Source organism: Syngnathoides biaculeatus, chromosome 18 (assembly GCF_019802595.1).
Source record: "Syngnathoides biaculeatus isolate LvHL_M chromosome 18, ASM1980259v1, whole genome shotgun sequence".
NCBI lineage: Eukaryota > Metazoa > Chordata > Actinopteri > Syngnathiformes > Syngnathidae > Syngnathoides > Syngnathoides biaculeatus.
In genome coordinates this window covers 7,144,270-7,168,627 of record NC_084657.1, presented here as the reverse complement: position 1 = coordinate 7,168,627, position 24,358 = coordinate 7,144,270, and the positions used below count along the sequence as shown (strand labels likewise).

The 24,358-nt window shown below is 42.6% G+C and overlaps 1 protein-coding gene across 5 annotated transcripts in view; it reads right to left on the bottom strand.

Moving 5' to 3' along the window:
* jhy (junctional cadherin complex regulator) overlaps positions 1 to 24,358 on the bottom strand; it is a 99,487-nt gene that overhangs the window by 33,823 nt on the left and 41,306 nt on the right. For 4 of the 5 annotated variants that reach the window (XM_061804188.1, XM_061804185.1, XM_061804184.1 and 1 more), the window contains 3 exons: positions 4,994 to 5,134; positions 4,163 to 4,228; positions 3,963 to 4,045 (listed from right to left, as the gene is read on the bottom strand). In XM_061804188.1, coding sequence (XP_061660172.1) covers positions 3,963 to 4,045; positions 4,163 to 4,228; positions 4,994 to 5,134 — 290 coding nt within the window. The remainder of the gene's footprint in view (positions 1 to 3,962; positions 4,046 to 4,162; positions 4,229 to 4,993; positions 5,135 to 24,358) is intronic. The other variant, XM_061804186.1, reaches the window with a different exon arrangement.

Here is a 24,358-nt window from a genome sequence, read left to right as displayed (position 1 = left end):
GATAACTAAAGTGCCTCTTACAGGTAACACTATTGCCAGATGTATTGATGACATGTCTGCGGACATCAAAACTGTTGTTTTGGAAAAGATTCACGACAGCAAGAAATTTGCCTGGAAACTTGATGAGTCAGTGGATATTAATGAACACAGTTCTGAGGATCGGGGTTCAAATCCTGGCCCTGCCTGTGTGGAGTTTGCATGTTTTCCCTGTGCATGGGTTTCCTCCAGGCACTGTGGTTTTCTCCCACATCCCAAAAACATGCATTAATTGGAGACTCTAAAATGTCGGTAGGTATGATTGGGAGTGTGACTGTTGTCTGTCTCCATGTCCCCTGCGATTGGATGGCAATCAGTTCAGGATGTACCCTGCGCCTCTTGCACGATGAAACCCGGGATAGGCTCCAGCAATCCCGTGAACCTCATGAGGATAAGTGGCTCAGAAAATGAATGGATGGTGGTTTGCATCTGGATGGACTGAACATAACATACGGATGCCAGGTAGAAATGAAAACCTGCTTCCAAACACTGATAAAATGAATGGATTCCATTTAAAGGTGTAGCTCTGGCAACAACGTACAACGTGGTAACCTTGAGATGTTCCCTCTCACCGAGAAACTGCATGATCATAACACTGCTGCAATATACTAGGCGATTTACAAACATTCGAAAAGTCTTGAAGAGAAGTCATTTAATTTCTTGACCTTGATATAGTTATGACCCATACAGCTCAGCATCCATTGCTGGAAAGGACATGAGTTTAAAGGAGCAAGAGGAACTCATTAAATTGAAACAACATTGTGGTCCATCCATCCCTCCATCCATTATTTCCAGCTTTTCTGGGTCAGGTCGAGGGGGAAGTAGCTTCAGCAGGGATACCCAGACTTACCTTTCCCCATGCAATTTCCTAATGCCTTCTCCAGTCCACAAAACACATGTAGACTGGTTGGGCGAACTCCCATGCACCCTCGACGATCCTGCCGAGGATGTAGAGCTTGTCCACTGTTCCATAGCCAGGAAGAAAACCACATTGCTCCTCCTGAATCAGAGACTTAACTTCCCGACGTACCCTCTTCTCCAGTACCCCTGAGTAGACCTTACCAGGGAGGCTGACGAGTGTGAACCCTCTATAGTTGGAAAACACCCCCCAGTCACCCTTCTTGAAAAGGGGGACCACCAACCCAGTTTGCCAATCCAGAGGCACTGTCCCAAGATTGTGGTTTAAAGCTAAACTCTGCTGATCTTCTTTTGGGCAGTTTTTGGTTATCTGCCAAGGAATTTCCCATTTTGGCCAAAGCTATTTTGACATTGATACCGTTTTCAAACGCATATCTGTGTTAGCTTAGCTTCTATCGCCAAAAACTAAAAACAGAGAGATACTGACAGCTGTTGAAGAAGAGCTTCATGTGTGTTTTTCTCCCATCCCTGCCAGGATATTAATTTTGTATTCATCAAAATGGGCCAAGATTTCCCACAAAGTAAGTATAAATACATTTAGAAACGATATCAACTATATGGATTATGTGTACTGTGCTAGAGTGTCATTTTAGTTGGTGGTGTGGCTATGGATTTTGTAAATGTGAAAAATGTGCCACAGCCCAATAAAGGTTGAAAATCCCTGACTTAAAGGACTTAAGCAGTCAATATGAAAACCTGGGACAGCCTGTCACAGGGCACATATTGTATAATCAGCAATCCACACCTACAGAAAATTTTGTCTTCACTAAGTCATGCATAGTTTTGGAATGTGGGAGGAAACTGGGGTTTCAAGAGAAAATTCAAGCAAGCACACAAGAAAGCCAGAGTCCGGATTTGAGCCACGACCTCAGAACTGTGGGGCAGATGTGCTGCCATAAAATGGTTATTTACTTGTCAAATATAAAGGTAAGTTTTTCACAAAACCAGTTGCAGATTTGGTGACATTGCTGCCACTCCCACTTGCGTGATACTTTTCTGTTTTGAATCCCACCACTAACATTATGTTACTATTTTACTTGACAGGTTTCATTGTCATTTGATTGTCATTGTCAGGAAGAGCTCCCAGAAGACTGGAATACTACTGCCAAGGTATTCAGAAAGGTAGGCAGGGGTGTCTTCTGGTAGGGAAGGGGAGAAGGAGACTTGGTGGTCGAACCCCAAAATACAGGAAGTCTTCCAAGAAAAGAGATTAGCGAAGAAGAAGTGGGACACTGAGAGGACTGAGGAGTGCCGTAAGAAATACATTGAGATGCGTCGTAGGGAAAATGTAGAGGTGGCGAAGGCTAAACAAGTGGAATATGACGACATGTACTCCAAGTTGGATACGAAAGAAAGAGAAAAAAAAAGGATCTCTACAGGTTGGCCAGACAGAGGGATAGCGATGGGAAGGATGTGCAGCAAGTAATGGCGATTAAGGGTAACGATGGAAATATGTTGACTGGTGCCAGTTGTGTGCTAAGTGGATGGCTAGAAGTTAATGAATGAAGAAAATGGGAGAGAAGGTAGAGCAGAAGAGGCAAGCATGGATGACCGGGAAGTGGCAATGATTAGTACGGGAGAATTTAGAAAGGCACTGAACAGAATGAAAAATGGAAAGACAGTTGGACCCGATGATATACCGTTGGAGGTATGGAAGCAATTTGGAGAGGTGGCTGTGGAGTTTTTGACCAACTTATTCAATAGAATGCTGGCGAGACAGAAGACACAGAAGAATGCAGGAAAAGTGTGCTCATCTCCATTTTTAAGAAAAAGAAGGTGCTACATTCTATCTTTGTAGACCTATAGAAAGCATATGACAGAGTACCAAGAGAGAAACTGTTGTACTGCATGCGCAAGTCTGGTGTGGTGGAGAAATATGTTAGAGTAGTTCAGGACATGTATGAGGGGAGCAGAACAGCGGTGAGATGTGCCGTAGGTGTGTCAGAAGAATTTAAGGTGGAAGTGGGACTGCATCAGGGTTCCGCACTGAGCCCCTTCCTGTTTGCGGTAATAATGGATAGACTGACAGATGAGGTTACACTGGAATCCCCTTGGACCATGATGTTCGCAGATGATATTGTGATCTGCAGTGAAAGCAGGGAGCGGGGGGAGAAACAATTAGAAAGATGGAGGAGCGCACTGGAAAAGAGAGGAATGAAGATTAGTCAAAGTAAAACAGAATATATGTGCGCGTCTGAGAGGGGAGGAGGAGGAAGAGTTAAGCTCTAGGGAGAAGAAATCGCGAGGGTGGACGACTTCAAATACTTGGGGTCAACAATACAGACAGAGCAATGGTGAGTTTGTTAAGGAAGTAAAGAAACGGGTCCAAGCGGGATGGAACAGTTGGCGGAAGGTGTCTGGTGTTCTATGTGACAGAACAGATTCCGCCAGGATGAAGGGCAAAGTTTAAAAAACAGCGGTGAGGCCGGCCATGATATACAGATTATAGACAGTTCTGAAGAAACAACAGGAAGCAAAACTTGAGGTAGCATAAATGAAGATGCTGGGGTTCTCGCTTGGTGTGAACAGGTTGGATAGGATTAGAAATGAGCTCATTAGAGGGACAGCCGAAGTTGGATGTTTTGGAAACAAGTTTAGAGAGAGCAGACGACAACGGTTTGAACATGTTCAGAGGCGAGAGAGTGAGTATATTGGTAGAAGAATACTGAGGATGGATCTGCTAGGCAAAAGAGCGAGAGGAAGACCAAAGAAAAGGTTGATGGATGTGAGGGAGGGCATGAGGACAGCGGGTGTTAGAAGAGGATGCACAAGATAGGCTTAGATGGAAAAAGATGACACGCTGTGGCGACCCCGAACGGGACAAGCTGAAAGTAAAAGAAGGTCTCATTGTCCTCTGTCTACCCCAAGGATAACTGGCATAGGCTCCAACACTTCCGCGACCCTTGAGAGTATAAGCTGGTCAGGAAATGGATGGATGGATCTCAATGTAATAACAAAAGTACAGTACAGTATAATATATATTTGATTAAATGATTAAAGTGAGTCACCTATCCAATTCTAGGCTTTTCTCCATGCTGCTGTAGTAAGGTTCAATATTCCCCTGTTTACTTCCTTCTGTGATGTGGGTGACCTAGGGTTAGAGTTAGTTTAACGCTTGAAGCAGACAGGATGTCCCAGCAAAAACACAAAAAAAATATTTACATTCAATACTCTCATGTGAAATGTCAAGGAATAACACAGTGCATACCTTCAATTGTTGTGTTAACCATAGTTCTGGATCTGAACTCTCTTTTGGACACTCTGCAGTGGTTACCTTATCGGCGGTTTCATGCGAATTGATAAAAAGCACAGAAAGAAACCATCGTCAATAAACATTGTGGATAGGTACTTTATATTTATTTAAAATTTGTGTATTGCAGAATCTAAGTTTACTGTGGCCAGCCTAAGGAATACTTGGGCAATAATCATGCATCTTGATAGACCACTTGATAGACCTCTGAGGTGGGATGTGTTGTCTCAACAAAGAAAAAATTCTCAAGACAAATTTAGACAGCTTGGTGAACAATATTTGAGGGAAATGTCCTTTTGTGTGTCATATATAAAGCATTTTTGAGGATTTTCTTCCCATGGGCTCACAACTTGTGGGAGGGGCCATAGTGGTCAGGTGCAATGTGAGCTGGGAGGTGGCCGGAAGTGAGGAACTTCCCCGGCTCCAAAATATGGCCGTGGGGACATGGACTGTTACCTCTCTGGCAGTGAAAGAGCCCAAGCATGGTGTGTAAGGTCAAGATGTTGCAAATAAAAAAATGAAATAAAAATAGGACTCCCTTCCACACACGCCTTGGGCTCTAGTAGCAGAAAACCTAAGAAGGAGATGGACTCTCTTCCACTCTGGAGTTACCTACAGTGAAAGGACACTCGGGTGAAAGGAGGGGTGGAGTTGTTAACTGATCACCACCTGGTGGTGAGTTTGCTCTGATGTGGGGGTTAGGTCCGATCTGACAGGGTCATACGTATCGTGAGAATCCGGTGAGAACATCTGCCAGAATCCCCTGTTACAAGGAGTTTCAAATCCCACCTCTGGAAGAACATCAGCCGCTTCCTGGGAGAGGTGGGGAACATTGAGTCTGAGTGGGCCATGTTCCATGCCTCTGTTCCAGAAGCAGCCAATTGGAGGTGTGGCCGGTGTCGGTGCCTCTTGTGGCGGCAACCCCCAATCCTGTTGGTGGACACCAGCAATGAGGGATGGAGAAAACTCCTATCGGGCCTTCTTAGGCTGTGAGACTCCTGAGACAGTTGATGGGTGTTAAATGCACAAGCAGAATGCAGCTTTTGTTATTGCTGATGCAAAAACTTGGGCGTGGGAGGAGTTTGATCAGGCCATTGAGAACTACTTTTGGAAGGTTTCAAATCGTGCCATACCATCAACACATTAGATTTTGTGCAGACAACGTAATCTGAAGGAGGTTACTGACTGTAAGGTAGTTGTAGGGGAGAGTGGAGCTCAACAGCATATGATGGTGGTGTGTGGGATGACTCTGGGAGCAGGTAGGAAGATTAAGAAGACAAAAGGTAAAGCAGAGAATCGGGTGATGGAAGTTGAGAAAGGAAGATGGTTGTGTGGCCTTTCGGAAAGAGGTGAGACAGGCTCTAGATGGACAGGAAAAGCTCCCGGAAGACTAGACTACTAAGGCCAAGGTGATCAGAGTTACAGGCATGAGAGTACTTGGTGTGTCTTCTGGTAGGGAAGGGGAAAAGAAACACAAACGAGAGAAGAAGAAGTGGGACAGTAAGAGGACTGGTGAGAGGTGAAAGGAATACATTGAGATAGGGTTAGGAAAAGGTAGAGGTGGTGAAGGCTAAACAAGAGGCATATGATGAAATGTACACCAGGGTGGACACGAAAGGAGACAAAGATCTCTGCAGGTTGGCCAGAAAGAGGGAAAGAGATGGTGAGATGTGCAGCATGTAAAGGTGATTAAGTATAGAGAAGGAAATGTGTTGACTGGTGCCAGCAGTTTGCTAACTAGATGGAAAGAATACTTTGGGAAGTTGATGAATGAAGAAAACGAGAGCGAAATAAGAGTAGGTGTGATGGACCAGGAAGTGGCACTGATTAGTAAGGGGGAATGTAGACACTAAAGAGGATGAAAATTGGAAAAGCAGTTGGTCCTGATACACGTGGAAGTGATGGAAGCAATTTGGAGAGGTGGCTTTGACGTTTTTGACCAACTAATTCAACAGAATACTAGCGGGCAAGACGATGCCTGAAGGAAAAGTGTCCCATTTTTATGAACAACAACAATTTGCAGAGTGGTGGCAACTACAGAGGAATGAAGTTGATGAGCAACACTATGAAGTTATGGGAAAGAGTAGTGAAGAAAAGCATCAGGAGAGAAGTACCTGCAAGCAACAGTATGGTTTCATTCCAAGACATAAGAATCAGAAACAGCTTTATTGGTCAAGTGTGTAACAATGCACAAGGAATTTGTCCCCGGTCGTTGGTGCCACCCTGGTACAACATTCAGAAAACAAACAAACAAGAACAAAGAACAAGAGACATTCAGTTACAGATGTGCAAGATGCAGTCTTCTTTATTTAGAACAATTAAAAGTGCATCAACGCCCTTCATTACGTTAAGCTTGTACAGAGTCCCTTTGCCCGTCCACGGTTCCCATTATAGACCAGTGCAATGACAGTTGTGCAAAGGGAGCAGTTTAAATGACAAGTCATGCGATCGTCTACAGAATATATTACCATACGATATATAATACTAATACTGATTCACCAGAGTGATATGAGGGTGTGCCCCAACAACACAAGGCAGAAAATAGTAGCTCGCTGATAAATAATTTAATGACTTAATTGCCAAAGGGAAAAAACTGAATGCCTGCTAATTTTGACTTGGATTGATCGGTAGTGCCTTCCCGATGGAAGGAGCTGGAAGAGCTGGTGGCGAGGATGTGGAGGGTCTGAAAGGATCCTACCTGTTCTGGACCTATTTCGAGCAATGTGCAAGTCTTCAATAGTGGGTAGAGTGGTGCCAACAATCCGTTCAGCAGTTTTGATTGTCATTTGGAGTCGGAGTGTCCTTTTTTGTCGCAGCCCAAAACAGACTGTAATGGAGGTACACAATACTGATTGGATGATAGCTGTGTAAAACTGTCTCAGCAGCTCTTATAACAGGCCGTGCTTCCTCAGAAGTCGCAAGAAGTACATCCTTTGCTTGGCTTTTTTTAGGATACAGTTGATGTTTGTCTCCCACTTCAGGTCCTGTGAGACTGTAATTCCCAAGCACTTGAAGGGCTCTACGCTTGACAAGACAGTTGGACAGCGTTACGGGCAGATGCGGTGAAGGAATGCCTCCTGAAGTCCACAAGAGCACCACTCGTGCATTATTTGCCTTGAGGATGCTAATGGAAAAGTACAGAGGAGGCCAGAAGGAGGTACCTTGTGTCTTTGTGGATATAGAGAAAGCCAATGACACAGTACCAAGAGAGAAACTGTGGTCCGGCATGTTTAAGTCTGGTGTGATCTGTAGTGAAACCAGGGAAAGGTGGAGGAACAATTGGAAAGATGGAGGCATTCACTGGAAAGAAGAAGAACGAAGATTAGCCGAAGTAAAACAGAATATACTGTATGTGCATGAATGAGAGAGGTGGAGGGAGAAGAGTGAGGCTCCAAGGGTGGTTGACTCCTAACCCTAAACCTGAGGTAAGATGTCCAGTGTGTTATGTGACAAAAGTCTCTACTAGGATGAAGGGAAAAGTTAAGAAAAACAGTGTTGAGGCCAGCCATGATGTACGGATTAAAGCCAGTCCCACTGAAGAGACAATAGGTAGTGGAGGCGGAGGTGGTAAAAATGAAGATGTCTAGGTTCTCTCTAGGAATGAGCAGGTTGAATAGGATTAGAAATGAGCTGATGAGAGGGACAGCCAAAGTTAGATGTTTTGGAGACAAGGTTCGAGACAGCAGACTTCAATGGTTTGGACATGTTCAGAGGCGAGAGAGTGAGTATCTTGGTAGCAGGGTGCTGAGGATGGAGCTGCTAGGCAAAAAAGAGTGAGAGAAAGACCAAATATAGGGTTTTACAGATTTTGTGAGGGAAGACATGAGGGCAATTGGTGTTTGAGAGAAAGATGTAGGAGACAGGCTTACATGGAAAAGGACGACGCGCTGTGGTGACCCTGTGGTGTTTCCAAAGCCACTGAAAACAGCTGTAATTAAAGGGTCACTGACACGTAAACGTAATTTTTAGAATGTTGTTGATTTAAAAAAAATAAAATAAAATAAAATCAGCCAGAATGGACCCATCCGTTTGTTCACAGCACATCAGAATGTTGCCGTGTATCGATTTTTGCATCTCCTGCCATGAGAATCTTCTCAAGGCATTTGTGTTGGAGAAGAACCAGGAAGTGACGTTTCATGCAGACGCCCACACTGGCAGGTTCGTGTGTTTATACCTGTTTTACTGGTGAGAGATTAGCTGTTTTTTTTCTGCATTTTAGCCAAAATGTCAGATCGTTGTATTGTTGGATTTTGCTTGAACACTTAGGAAGATCACACATTTCCAAAAGACCCGGTTTGTTGTGAAAAATGCATTGCACAGGCGCAAAGGACAAGAGCTTTATGGGTTTTAAATGACAGGTGTGTGTGTGTGTGTGTGTGTGTGTGTGTGTGTGTGTGTGTAGAGCAGGGGTGTCAAACTATAATTTTTCTCACGCGCCACATTGTGGTTCCGGTTTCCCTCAAAGGGCCATTCTGACTGTGAAACAATACAAATATTTAACCCTCTCATCATCATCAATTTATGATCTACTTTTGGAATCAGAAATCAAGGGTAAAGTGTTTTTCATCTATTCATGTTTGGTAACAGAAAAATTCTTAGAATATCTCAAGTTTATCATTGATGATGCACGACAATTTGACATTTTTGTACAAATTTTTACAAGACTAATTGAAATTGACATGCTAGATTTGGCTTCCCGGGCCACATAAAATCATGTGGTGGGCCAGAGCTGGCCCCCGGGCCTTGAGTTTGACACCTGTGGTATGCCGCTATTTAAAAAAAAATAATAGTTGGATTAATTTGTCTCACAGGTTATAGCATATGTTACGTGATAATTTTGAATAAATCCCTTTGGTCAGAGGTGCCCAGACTTTTTTAGCCCAAGATCTACTTTTGAAGCAGCCAGCCTCTCGCGAGCTTCTGGCGGGGGAAGGTTAATGTTATGTTGCCTCCTATATTTAAAATACAGAATTACCGTATTTTCACGGCTATAAGGTGCACTTAAATGTCTTGAATTTTCTCCAAAACGGACAGGGCGCCTTATTAAGCGGAGTACCTTATACGTGATCTGTTGGCCAAAATTTGTAACCAACCGGAAGCATTTCCTGCGGACACCCTAGTTATAAACAAGATGAGATGGCCCAAGTTGGAAGAACAGCACGAGCAATGGATTAATTAACAAAGAACAAAGAGTGTAGGTGTGTTCTTCTGGTTAAAAAAAATGAAGGTACAAACTGTTTCGCGAGCGCCACCCTGCCCGCACCTGTAAATACTGGAATTGCATCTGCACCTGAGGATGCACCTTTTAATATGGTGCTCCTTACAGCCGTGAAAATACAGTTGCTTTTTGTGCACTGTATTGTCTGTGCTTTTATCCTGGATCAGGCTTTGCCAAGGTGGAATTTTAAAATTACACAATCTCATCCCACAATTTCTACTTTGGCTTCAGACCAGACCTTTGCCACTCGGAAAAGATAAAATCTCGTCCAGTTTTATCACCTTTTCTTCAATTATTCACATACTCTGACAGGCATTGGATCTTAAAACAACAGCATTTCTTTTTTAACTTTCTCCATTAATATCGAAAATAAACATGAGCAGCATGTCTATCTCATCTTTGCTCTACGTTGCCCAGACTGTGTTGGAAACTAAAGCAACGGTGGTGGACGCTGTCATTATAAAACATATTGATGGGCTGCGTAAGTACTGTAACATTTGTATTTATGAGTGCACGTCTTTAAGGATCGCTACAGGTTGGCCCGACAGAGGAATAGAGATGGGAAGGATGTGCAACAAGTAAAGGTGATTAAGGATAGCAATGGAAATATGTTGACTGGTACCAGTAGTGTGCTAAATAGATGGAAAGAGTACTTTGAGAAGTTAAAGAATGAAGAAAATGGGAGCGAAGGTAGAGTCGAAGAGGCAAGCGTGAATGACCAGGAAGGGGCAATGATTACTAAGGGGGAAGTTAGAAAGGCACTTAACAGAATGAAAAATGGAAAGACAGTTGGTGCTGATGATATACCAGCTGAGGTATGGAAGCAATTTGGGGAGGTGGCTGTGGAGTTTTTGACCAACTTATTCAATAGAATACTACCAGGAGAGAAGATGCCAGAAGAATGGCGGAAAAGTGTGTTAGTCCCCATTTTTAAGAACAAAGGCAATGTTCAGAGTTGTGGAATCTATAGAGGAAAAAAGATGATGAGCCACACAATGAAGTTATGGGAAAGAGTAGTGGAGGCAAGACTCAGGACATAAGTATCTGCGAGCAACAGCATGGTTGCATGCCTAGAAAGAGTACCACAGATGCATTATTTGCCTTGAGGATGCTCGTGGAAAAGTACAGAGAAGGTCAGAAGGAGCTACATTGTGTATTTGTGGATCTCGAGAAAGCCTATGACAGAGGACCAAGAGAGGAACTGTGGTACTGCATGCGCAAGTTTGGTGTGGCGGAGAAATATGTTAGAATAGTATAGGACATATATGAGGGCAGCAGAACAGCGGTGAGGTGTGCCGTTGGTGTGTCAGAAGAATTTAAGGTGGCAGTGGGACTGCATCAGGGATCCACACTGAGCCCCTTCCTGTTTGTGGTAGTAATGGATAGGCTGACAGATTAGGTTAGACTGGAATCCCCTTGGATCCCAGCGAGGATGAAGGGCAAAATTTATAAAACAGTGGTGAGGCCGGCCATGATGTACAAATTTGAGACGGTGGCACTGAAGAAACAACAGGAAGCAGAACTGGAGGTGGCAGAAATGAAGATACTGAGGTTCTCGGTTTGAGTGAACAGGTTGGATAGGATTAGAAACAAGCTCATTAGAGGGACAGCCAAAGTTGGATGTTTTGGAGATAAGGTTAGAGAGCGCAGACTTGGATAGTTTGGACATGTTCAGAGAGGAGAGAGTGAGAATATTGGTAGAAGGGTGCTGAGGATGGAGCTGCCAGGCAAAAGAGCGAGAGGAAGACCAAAGAAAAGGTTGATGGATGTTGTGAGGGAGGACATGAAGACTGAATGTTAGTGAGGAAGATGCACGAGATAGGCTTAGATGGAAAAAGATGACATGCTGTGGTGACCGCTAATCGGGACAAGTGGAAAGGAAAAGAAGAAGAAGAAGTGTACGTCTTTCAGAGTGGGGGCGGGGACTTGGTGGGTGTATGCGAGTTGTGCCATTGGATGTAACAACCAGTCATCCCTCACTCATTGAATCACATTGCAAAATTCCACAAACTGAATAGCTGTATGTTATACTTTCAATTTGCATTGGATTTTTTAATTTTTTTTTGCGCGCAATGCAGAATATCTGCGAAGAGACTGGATCAGTGGTCAGCAATTAAGAGGGAACATTGGCTGACGTCTTTTTTTTTTTTTTTTTTTTTTGGCACGCCGTCCCGCAATCGACCAAGACTGCCTCGCCGCATTGAGCACCCCTGCCCTTGGTCAATTAAGCAAAATATAACAAAGCACTTGTATTGCGTTTAGGACAATTTGATCACACAATACAAGACAATACAATAACAAAATCGATGTACAAAGAGTTTAGTAGCGTGTAACACGAGCTAACTGAAAAAACAACATATGGTTACCAAACTCGAACAAATGTTATTTTCAGCGAATGTTCCAGGAATGCAGTGTGGTGTCCGTTTACTTGTCCGAAAGCAGCAGGATAAATAAAAAGATCCGTTCGCGTCAGATGACGTAATCCTTTTCTCAGAACATAACAAAAGATCTGCGTCATATCGCCATTAGCCCCGACGCGGAAGTGGATCACCGGGGAAGGGGGGGTGATGTTTGGCCGCATGCGGGAGGAGAAAGGAGCTCTCCCTCCAACCAGCTACCATGTCTGGGCACCCCTGAAGTAGTTACTTCACCCGGCATGGGTCCTCCCGAGTACGCTACATACACAAGACTTGTAAAAGAGTTGGGAAATCGAACGATTATAGGCCCATCATTTTAAATATTTCATCTGGTTCCTCATCAATCTGTCGGGGAGTCTGTTGTTAGTTAGAAGTGACCCACATATCATCTAAGTATGGCATCTCGATTCTGAGATGTTCTCTTCTTCAAGAGGTTCAGTCTCAGAAGGGGCCTCAGAAAAATCCAAAAATCTCTCTTATTCATCTCCCACAGCAGGTGGCACAGCGTGTTTTCAATGGCGACTGTCCCAGTGTGACATCTGCAAATGACATTGCAGACAGTATGGCCACCACTGGGATGTCGAGTGAGACTTCCGCAACTTTGCACATTAATGACATGCTATCCGCTCGTTTGCTTTTTCCGTATAGACATTGCAGTGAATAATATTATATGTAGTTTTCTTAATATTTTAAAATGAATATTTGGGTCAGTTGCACTTCAAAGCTCTTCTGAAAAAGGACAATCTTGACAGTTTGTTTTTACCCAAAATGACTGCTATGATGCCTTTCAGTCAGGTTTCAGACAGCACCATAGCAATGAAACTACGCTGACCAAAGTTTTCAATGACATGTCTGAATACAGACGATGGGAAAATGTCAGTCTTTAAGAGATCTCGGTTCCGCATTTGAAACAGTTGACCACAATATACTCTCAAACAACTGGAGAACTGAGCAGGTCTTTTTGGAAGTGGACTAAACTGGTTCAAAACATACATGGAGAATAGGAAGTACTCTGTGACAATAGGTAACAGCAGACAAGAATGACGTGCGGCGTTCCCTAAGCTTCCATTCTGGGACCTTTTCTCTTTATTGTCTATAAACTCCCAGTGGCAGATATTATAAAGAACAACAAAATAAATTATTTTAGCTAATCCAAATGACATGCAGATATATATTACAATGTTCCCAGGAGACCGAGGCCCTGTACAGGCACTTGATAAATGCATTCAGGAGATTAATGTCTGGATGTCACAACTTTCTCCAGCTAAATAAAAACAAACCTGAAGTCATTGTTTTTGAAGCAACAGAGGTCCAAACTATACATTTTACAACTACCAACCAGGCCTGAACTCTTGATGCCAGGCATAAATTGGGAAAAACACATTAAAGCAACAGTGAAGAAAATAAGTATTTGAACACCCTTCTGTATTGCAAGTTCTCCCACATAGAAATCATGGAGGGGTCTGAAATTTTCATTGTAAGCACATGTCCACTGTGAGAGATAATCTAAAAACAAAAATCCAGAAATGACAATGTATGGGGGTTTTTAATTATTTAGTTGTATGATACAGATGCAAATAAGTATTTTAACACATGAGAAAACCAATTTTATTATTTTGTACAGTAGACTTTGTTTGCAATTACAGAGGTCAAACATTTCCTGTCATTGTTCAACAGGTTTGCACACACTGCAGGAGGGATTTTGGTCCACTGCTTCACACAGATCTTCTCTAGATCAGACAGGTTTCTGGGCTGTCGCTGAGAAACACAGAGTTTCAGCTTCCTCCAAAGATTCTCTATTGGGTTTAGGTCTGGAGACTGGCTAGGCCACGCCAGAACCTTGATATGCTTCTTACGGAGCCACTCCTTGGTTTTCGTGGCTGTGTGCTTTGGATCATTGTCATGTTGAAAGACCCAGTCTTGACCCATCTTCAATGCTCTGACTGAGGGAAAGAGGTTGTTTCCCAAAATCTCACAATACATGGCCACGGTCATCCTCTCCTGAATACAGTGCAGTCGTCCCGTCCCATGTGCCGAAAAACACCCTCAAAGCATGATGCTACCACCCCCATGCTTCACAGTAGTCAGCAGTCCTACTGTCCCATGTGCAGTAAAATACCCCTAAAGGACGGTGCGATCACAAATGGTCGTTGGCAAACTTAAGATGGGCCTTGACATGTGCTGGTTTAAGCAGGGGAACCTTCCATGCAATGCAGGATTTCAAACCATGACATTTTAGTGTATTACCAACAGTCACCTTGGAAACGGTAGTCCCAGCTTTTTTCAGGTCATTGTCCAAGTCCTGTCGTGTAGTCCTGGGCTGATTCCTCACCTTTCTAAGGATCATTAAGACCCCACAGGCTGATATCTTGCATGGGCTTCTTCAATTATCTAATGATTGCTCCAACAGTGGACCTTTTTTCACCAAGCTGCTTGGCAATTTCTCAGTAGCCCTTTCCAGTCGTGTGGAGTTGTACAATTATGTTTCTGGTCTCTTTGGACTGCTCTTTGGTCTTGGCCATGTGAAAAGCTTGAGTCTTACTGATTGTATGGGGTGGACAGGTGTTTTTAATGCAGTTAAAAACCTCACACAAGTGCATCTGATTCAAGATAATGCATGGAGTGGAGGTGGGCTTTTAAAGGTGGACTAACAGGTCTTTGAGGGTCAGAATTCTAGCTAATAGGTGTTCAAATACGTATTTGCAGTTGTATCAAACAAATTGTTAAAAAAAAAAATACATAGTGATTTCTGGATTTTTCTTTTTAGATCATCTCTCTCACAGTGGACATGCACCTACGATGCAAATTTCAGACGCCTCCATGATTTCTAAGTGGGAGAACTTGCAATATAGCAGGGTGTTCAGATATATATTTTCTTCACTGTATAACGAAGTCAGCCTACTACCACCTTAAGAACATCCATCTATCCATTTTCAGAGCTGCTTCTCCTCACGAGGGCTGTGGGAGTGCTGGAGCCAATCCCAACTGTCACCGACCAGGAGGTAGGGTGCACCCTGAACTGGTTGCCTGCCAATCGCAGAGCAGATAGAGACAGATAAGAAGCAGGAAACTAGAGTGAGTGCCTGGAGAAAACCCACTTAGGCACAAGGAGAACATGCAAACTCCACAAAGGCAAAGCTGGGATGTGAACCCCTTTCCTCAGAAATGTGAGGCCAATGCTCTATAGCGCCGCCATTGTGCTGCCCTTTAAGAACATAGCAAGTTTAAAAGACTTGATGTCTCAGCAGGACCTGGAAAAATTAATCCATGCATTCATTTTCAGTAGGCTTGATTACTGTAAAAGTATCTTTACAGTTCTTCCTAAAAAAAAAAAAAAAAAAAAAAAGAAAACTGTAGCTCATTTAGAACTCCATATCAGTCCAACTGTGTGTCCTGAGCATGCGGCATGGGGCTGGACCCAAATGCAGGACTCCGAGGCAGGGACATGATGTTGAGGGTTGTTTTATTCCAGGCAGAAGTCATACAAAGATAAGCAGTGCAAAAAAGGCGAGGTCCAAAAACATGAAAAAGAGGTCGACTTACTTCTAGGCAAAAACAAGACTTGACTTTGCTGTGCTGACACAGGAACGCTGTCTGTGACAGCGAGGTTAATACATAAGAGGCTCGTATACTTACACAGAATACCACAGTCTCAAACACAACAAACTTGCAAATGAGAGTGCCAAACTTATATGCCTGGCCAAATTAGTGTCAATACAGTGGAGTTTCTGCCGGAGGCAGCTCCATCTAGGGCAGTGAACTGGCACCGCTCGTGACACTCCGAGGTCATCACACTGGTTGACGACGATAGACTTCAAAGTTTTGATGCTGGTCTTTAATGGTGAATGGTCTTGGATCAAAATACACGAGTGACCTCCTGACCCAGTATGAACCCACCAGGTCAACTGGATGTGTTTTTTTGTGTTTTTTTTTTTTTTTTTTAAATCAGTTCCCAGAGTCAGAACCAGATATGGAGATGGTGCATTCAAATTCTATGTCCCACAAGTCTGGAACAAACTCCCAGAAAGCCTTAGATCAGATATAATTTTTTCTCGGCTTGTCCCGTTAGGGGTCGCCACAGCGTTACATCTCAGATGAATGCTCATATTTGTTTGGCAGAGTTTTTACGCCGGATGCCCTTCCTGACACAACCCCTCTCAGGGTTCATACTCAGTCTGACCAAAAAAATTTAAGGACTTTTTAGGGGCATTCTTAGGGGCTGACACGAAAAATTTAGGGCTGACACGGAAAAAATTTAGGGCCGACACGGAAAATTTAGGGCCATCGTGGGAAATCAAGAGTAAGGAAAAAAGACTCGCCCAATGGTGCCATCAACCGTTCTTGGTTCATCAAATGTTCCAGTACCTCAGTACCTGTGACAGTGATCACCTGTCGCCCCTTGTGGTAGTTCTCATTGATATGACCATTGTCAATGTCTTCACATAACAGTATACAGAAAAACAGATTCCAACTACAATTGCAACTATATACACAAATGTCTTCTACTGATGTCTGTCTCAGCACCCCTACTCTTGCTCCTTGAGCCTACCCAGTGCCTCCTCTTTGTTGCTGCAGAAGTGCCAAAGTGGCTCTCTTGTCCTTTGCTCTGCCTCTGAGTGCATTGGCCTCGATGATAAACCTCAGATTCCTCTTCTGCCTCCTCACACAGCCTGTCACCCTTCTCAATAAGTGTAGATATGTCAGTCTCTATTCTGGCTTTTTTGGCTTTGAGGCAGTAGAGATGAAAAGTAGGCAGCGATGCCAAATGGAGCCATGTACAAAGTCTTCCTTTCCCCACAGTGGTAGATTTTAGCAATGTCACTGTCTGGGAACATGACTGCAAACACTTTCAAATTATTTTCATAAGATTTGTAACTGTAATGGCTGCAGATCACTTTTAAAGTCCACATGATCTCTGCCTTTAACGAGTCCGTCTTCGTGTATTGAACTACGTTCATAAAGCCTGACTTCTGGCTGGACAACTGTAGGTCCGCATTAGGGATCGCAACCGGCTACAAATAACCGGTTTTCGTTTTTTTTTTGTTTTTTTTTTTTTTTTTAAACGAAACCGTCATCGGACTTTCGAAATAGGTTAAAATTTCCAATCATTTCTTACGGTTCCGGTACTCCACATTGCGCTATTTTTTCAACATCATTTCCACTTTTTTCAAGTTTCGCTGTTAGAGTAAAGTTGGACTCAAAAGAGCATTCAGTTAAATCAAAGAAACATCAAACATGGCATCGAGGAAACGCCCCAAAGTATGGGAGTAAACTTGTTTTATTGGCAGACATCAAAACACTACTCGCATAACGGGGGGAACTCTGAACTCATCACTCCGGAAGAAGAACAACAAAAGCAGTCCGTGCGGGACACCGCACCCCAACTCGAGGTCCCGCGGGTGAATTATGTAAACACCACTATGGTACCGTTTTTTTTTGCTACAGCTGTTCGGTTAAAACCGGTTATGAAAGTAAGCGTTTTTTTACGATCCCTAGTGCCCATGCACTGTTTGTACCACTGCCTGAAGTTGATGCTTCACTATCTTGATATTTTGACAGAAACAGATTCATACCAACGGAAGATGAGAGAGTCTTCGCCAAATTAGCGTGTCTCCTGTTTTTCCGGAGCGACTCCAGCGCTTTGACGCCAATCTTTTCAAGCTGGTAACTCTGCTTGCACAGATGGCAGTAAAACATGTGCCGATCTTTTGGATCTCGACGAACCCAGCTCCCAAACGCCTTACTTTCAACCCAAGCTTCTTGAAAAATGCACTTCCCCGTGATACAAGTTGGATCGATGAGAGAACTACGCTACGTCGTAACGAAGACGAACTGAAATGCCTACTCACGGAAACAAACAATGGAATATCGACAAGATGGCGACGAGTTGTCAACACGGTGACTTCCGTTGACAATTTCCGCCTGATTTGGACGCCAGACCGATCGCATTTTTTTTTTTAATTAATTCAGATTAATTCATTTTTAGGGAGAATTTTGGCGGTAGAGGTCCTCCCTTTGATTTTTTTTTTTTTTTATTTAAGGCCTTTTTAGGGGCTTGACCGGTTTTCCCGGATTTTAAGGACTTTTAGGAGCCCCTAAATGCACCTTCGAAAATTTAGGGGTTTTTAGGGACTTTTAGGGCCGCGTGCGAACCCTGCCTCTTGGGGACTAGAGGCCCCAGTGAGATACGAACTCACGACCCCTGGTTTACCAAACCAATGCTCTAACCACTGAGCTATGGGGTCTCTCAAAGCCTTAGGTCAAATGAAACAGCGTATTTAAATCCAGGTTGAAGACACGCCTGTTCTCAGCTGCTTTTCAATAATGATCCAATGATTTTTATCTCCCGCCGTAAATGAAAATTTACTCGACTGTTTCGAGTTAAGAAGAACCAGGAAGTGACGTTTTTTGGCACACACCTACACCAGCGGGGTTGAGTGTCTTTACCGATTGTACCGGCGAGAAATTAGCTGTTTTTTCTGTGTGTTAGCCAAAATGCCAGCTCGTTGTATTGCTGGATTTGGCTCGAACAGTCGGGAGGATTGATTCACTCTTCACACATTTCCAAACGACCCAATTTGTCGTGAAAAATGGATTGCACAGGTACAAAGGACAAGAATTTTGTGGGTTCCAAATGACAGGTAGGTGTGTATAGAGCTACTTAAAAAAAATAATAGGTGGGGGGGACTAATTTGTCGCGCAGTTTATAGGATATGTCATTTGAATAAATACCCTTGGTCAAACCAGTGAATACAACAAAGCACTCGTATTGCGTTTAAGACAATTTAATCACACACAATACAACACAGAACAATAACAAAAAAGTACAAAGACAGTTTAGTAACATGTAACACGAGCCTACTAGCCGAATGACGTATTGTCACCATAGTCGAATCCAAAGTTCTAAAGAGGCAAATATTATTTCCTGCAAATATTCCGGGAAATGTAAAAAAAAAAAAACAGAAGGCAGTGTAGCGTCCTTGTTCGTGTGTACTCGTGCGAAAGGAGCAGTATTAAGAAAAAAGGTCAGTCGACAGCCATCCTCGTCCTTATAGGAACATTCTAGAAATCCGCGTCCGACGACGAAGTCCTTCTCTCAGAACGTAACAAAAGACCCACGTCATAATAACTTAAAGTACGTAAATCATGGGTTCTCAATGTGTCAATGCATCTGAGCCGCCGTTCGCGGTGGTGCGGACCGCCATTGTTCCCGACGCGGAGGTGTGTCGGGCAAGGAGGCGGGCAGCCGCGTGTGGTCACAACAGCAGCGGAGAGGAGAAAGGAGCTCTCCCCTCCACCGGCCACTAGTGTGTGGGCACCCCTGTCATATTTACTTTGCCAGGCATGGGTCGTCCTCCACATCTTGTCTGCCAGGGTATCTGTTTTTAGTTAGAAGTGATCCGCATATCATCTGAATATGGCTCGAAACGATATGGTAAAATGGCCCCAGTTGCTTCACTCGCTTCAGAAAAATCTGAAAATCGCTCTTGTTCATCTGCCACTCCATTTGGCACAGTGTGTTGTCAATGGCTACTGCCCCAGTGTGATGCCTGCACGAGATGTCACATGACATCACAGGTAATATGGGCGCCACTGGGATGTCAAGTCATACTTTCGCAACTTGGCTTTAATAACATGCTCGTAGCTCACTTTTTCCGCCTTTTTTTAATCATCAAAGTGATTAATATTATACGTAGTTTTGATTACAATATATTTTTTACAATGTATATTTTGGTGTCAGTGGCACATTAAGGAGAGGACAAACAGTATGGGCGGGGCTTCAGTTCTTTGTGCCTACAGTCCGGAAACACATTTCTCCAACACCTAGTTGCCATTTGGTGCGTTGCGCCAATAGTCAGGGAACGGAGTTGCATTTTTCCAACATGTAGTTTTCATTCAGTGGCTCGCACTAATAATTTGGGAACATACTCACATTTCTCCAACTGCTACTTGCCATTTAAAATGAAAATAATTCGGTAGCATGACAAGAATCATAACACTCCAAAAGATCTGAGTGACTGTCACCTGACACATTAGCCCAAGTAGGTACTTGAAATCTGGACCTTCTGATTATCTGATGACAGATGATAAAGTCAGACGTAGGAGGAATAAATGACAAATGCTTTGCAGCTTCAGATCAGTGAGTCCCTGTAAAATCACTGACAGATTTCCAGTCATTCAGAAGAAGACCCAGTACTATACGAACATGCACAAATGTGTTGCGCCTGTTTGCCTTTTGATGCCCATTACAAAACTCCCAATCAAATGGAGGAAAGAATCCTGCCAGAATTGCATTTGGAAAATGGTAACCTGTGTAATACCTTTTCTTCTAAATTTGGAGACCAGTAATTGCTTCTCTATGAGGCAATGTCACAACAAAGTCTGGCAATTGCATCAGGCTGTATTACCTCCTGTACCCGAGAAACATCTTTTTTGCAATGAAGACTTCAAAGAGGATGTGGACCTTGAATTGCATTTAGCTGCTATTGTAGACAGCCAAGGTAATCTTGATTGGGTGTTTAGACTGAGGCAAGGGTAGAGGCCTTCCCAAAGCTTTGGTCGAAAGCTATTAAAAGATTGGACATTATGTTACCTGGCTTTGAAGTCAGGGCCCGCAAGAGGAGAAGGGATCGTGAGTGCAATAGTAGAGGATTGATCTGCTGCTTCTGTTATTATCAAAGCATACTAGTCTCAATGAACCTACTCAATGCTACTGCCAGTGCCACTTTGATCGTGCAAGCAATTGCTGCATTACAAACTGGTGTACATTTAATACTTTGTAATTACAACAAGGCTCATTGGGATTGCTATAAAAGACCAAATTTGGTAATAAGTGGCTTGTTATGTAATTTATTAGTGATTAAAAGTTATTCGAATGAGTTTCCCACGTAAGAAATAAAAATTCTTAGGAGCCAACAGTTGTTGAATACTGTTGATGTGCTATGGGACAAATCGTGTAAAATAATTGGCAAACAAAGAAACACAGATATATATACACGTAAATATTGGTGTGCAGTGAGGGCCTTCAGAGCCTTCTCTGCTGGCCTAAACATGATCAAAAGCACTAGACTACAATTATAATCCACACAGCCAACATGTCCAGTTGGGGCACCATGTGGGGTAAATTCAGGCTTCCTGGGTACCAAGTGGGGAGGGGCAAAAGTGTGCAACGTGCTGAAGTCTCGCAGCTACATCCGACTATCCTAATTACACCTAAATGTTCTTCAGACACTGTGGGACTTCCAACATGTCGCCAAACTATCAACCCTCTTATATTGCATTTGAGGTCCAGCTACCTTGTCTCCTGAAGTCCTTGAAATTTTGCCTGTGCCTCATTTTTGTTCTGTCTCCAGTCTTTCATCTGCCCTTGCTTCCTGCAAATGAGTCTTCAACTCTTCCAGCCCACTGACACCCTGGACTCCGACCCTGCCAGGCCAGTCCTCTTTGGAATCCTGCGAAACTCCGATCCAGTACTCAAGAGTTCCTCTTTTTACTTCAAATAGAATAAGCATTCATTCACAAACTCAACTCCTTGTCCTCTCTGCATCTGGGTTCAACTAAGAACCTGAATCCAGAATCTCCAAACAACTGCGGTCAACATAGGTTACATGAAATTGGCCCAGCTGGAAAACCAACAAGAACCATTCATATTAGTTACTTATCTACTGTCTTTATTTAATGGCATGTCTTTGTTGCTTTGCTAATCTACCAGAACATCTACTGGTCCCTATGCAGTTTGTCTACCAAGAAAACAGGTATGTGGAGAGGATGCGGTCAACATGGGACTGCACTTGGCAAAATGAGACTGCACCGAGAACGCTTCCATGTCCGTGGCCTTCGGCTTTGCATTCAACACTATTATCCCTGAACTCACCTTCTCCAAGCTTCTTCAGCTCAAGGTCTCATCTGCCATTTGACAATGGATTTACAACTTCCTGACAGTCAGGAATTAGCGGGTAACGCCAAAGCTGTCTTTCATGCTACCCAACTGTCTTGTGTCACCCATCAATACCTTCAAGTTCCAGTTACAGTCTCTCAGGACCTGAGGTGGGAGACCGACATCAACTCAATCTTCAAATTGGCTCAAACGATTCACTTCCTCTGGCTTCTGAAGCAGCATGACCTGCCACAAGCATTGTTAAGGCAGTTCTACACAACAGTTATCAAGTCAGTCTTGTGCTCATCCATCACAGTGTGGTCAGATGCTGCTACAAAAAAGGACAAAGAGCAACTGCAATGGGGAATTAGAACTGCTGTAAAAATTGTCTGTACCCTACCCACCCTGAAGGATTTGCATGCTTCCAAAACTAAGACAAGAGCATGAAAAATCCTCTTGGACCCACTACATCCTGGTCACCACCTCTTCCAGCTCGTTCCCTCAGGTAGGCGCTATCAAATACTGTAAACTAACTTGCCATTAAATTGCTAGAGGCTGAGTGACAAGTCATTTTTTTCTGTTTTTATAGCTCAAAGTACTTTTGGTCATTAGCTATTGTTATACTAGCGCTGTTCCAACTATCGGAGAAAAAATTCTTTGACAGTATGTTTTTGACATACTGAGGTACTAATCCATAGAGAGGATTCTGGTGTACGGTATTGTTTCCGATTTTATTTTGTTTTTGTGATAAAAATGTATGCAATCTGCCGAAAGTCTTCAGAATCTAAAGTGCTGGCATGAAAAAAGTAAAACACACACACATACATAAACTGTTGAAATGGTCTAACCCAGGGATTGGGAGCCTAAAATGACCAAAGAGCCATACTGGACTAAAAATACAAACAAAACAAAACAAAAAAAAAAAAAAATCTGTCTGTAGCTCCCAAAAAATAAAAGCCTTATATGAGCCTAATAATGAAGGGAACACATGCTGTATTATATGCTGGAAAAAAAAAAAGTCATATTTATTTTGAGGATTTAAAATAAATGGAACATGGCTCCTTTATTTTCAGAATTTCTAACCTCCCTATGGTAATAAAATGCAGCTTGCAATTATAAAAAATAACATACCAGCCTTTTGAAAAGGTAGAGTAGATCAAATTAAAATTATACAGTTTAAGTTTGATTTCTGTGCTTTATCATTTTTACTTTTCTATAAATGCGAAGTGAGTGAAAGGCAAAAACGCAGCATCTGCTTCTCTTTTGTCACACACGCTAAGACAAAGCCATCCTCAGACCTGAGCAACAAAACAGAATATAACTGTCATTCCAAATGTATCATAATTTCCAGCCTATAAACCGCAACTTTTTTCACATGCTTTCAACCCTGCGGTTTATGCAGCTAATTTGTGCATTTTTTTTTTTTTTCGAACAGCCGCAAGGGGGCACTCGAGCGGAAAGGTAAGAGTGAGACCGGTGGAATACATGTGCCGACGAAGTGACTTTTACCGATCCGCCTCTGAGGCGCTGCGGTAGCGTGTTATTGCTGTGTCTCAGGGATTTTTACCAGTATATTATTTTTAACTGGCCCTTTTAGCACGGCGCGAGCGTTAAACTCTCTGTGTACAGTCTTTCTTTGTAAGTATCTCGTGTTTCAATGTGGGTTTCAATGTGGGCACTTGCGGCTTTGTAAATTACACAGTTGCGGCGTATATATGTACCAAACGGTATTTCCTTTACAAATGTACTGGGTGAGGCTGAAAACCAGGTGCAATCTGTAGGCCGGGAATTACAGTATACGAACAAAAAATTGTAGCCATCTAATAAATGGACACTTTGTTGCAAAATATATCAACGCTTTTTACATGCTCCCAGCAGGCTTTGCGGCACTATTGAGGTTCTGAATGCCGCAGTTTAAATTGCACGTTTTGTATCAAATATTTTCCAACTCTCTTTTATTTGTTTAATTTTTTGCTAGTTATGCTACTGGGTTTGGTGTGGTGTGATAATTTTAGTTTTGATGGGACAGCCTGGTGTATACAACATCGTCAGTAATGACCGGCCTACAGAGGCAGTGTGTGGGGTAACGTAAGCTTCGTTTGCTTACAGATGTAAAATGCAATTGTCCTTCACTGCCTTGTGAGTGCCATTATGTGATGGCTTACATACATGCTAAAATAGTTGCTGGCGTGCATGATGACAGTGTAACCAGTGTGTATTGATACTGTAGCCATTATTCGCAGCTTTTATTTGTAGGGGTCTCAGTAACCCTTGTAAATAACAGAAAACACTGTGCCCCCCCCCCACATATATATAATATACATAATATATATATACATATATATATATATATACATATATATATATATATACATATACACATATTATATACACATACATATATACACATATATATATACATAACATATATATATACACATACATATATACACATATATATATACACATATATACACATATATATATACATATATATATATACATACTACATATATATATACATTATACATATACATATATATATACATATATAATATACTATATATATATACATTATACATATACATACATATACACATATATATACATATACATACATATACACATATATACATATACAT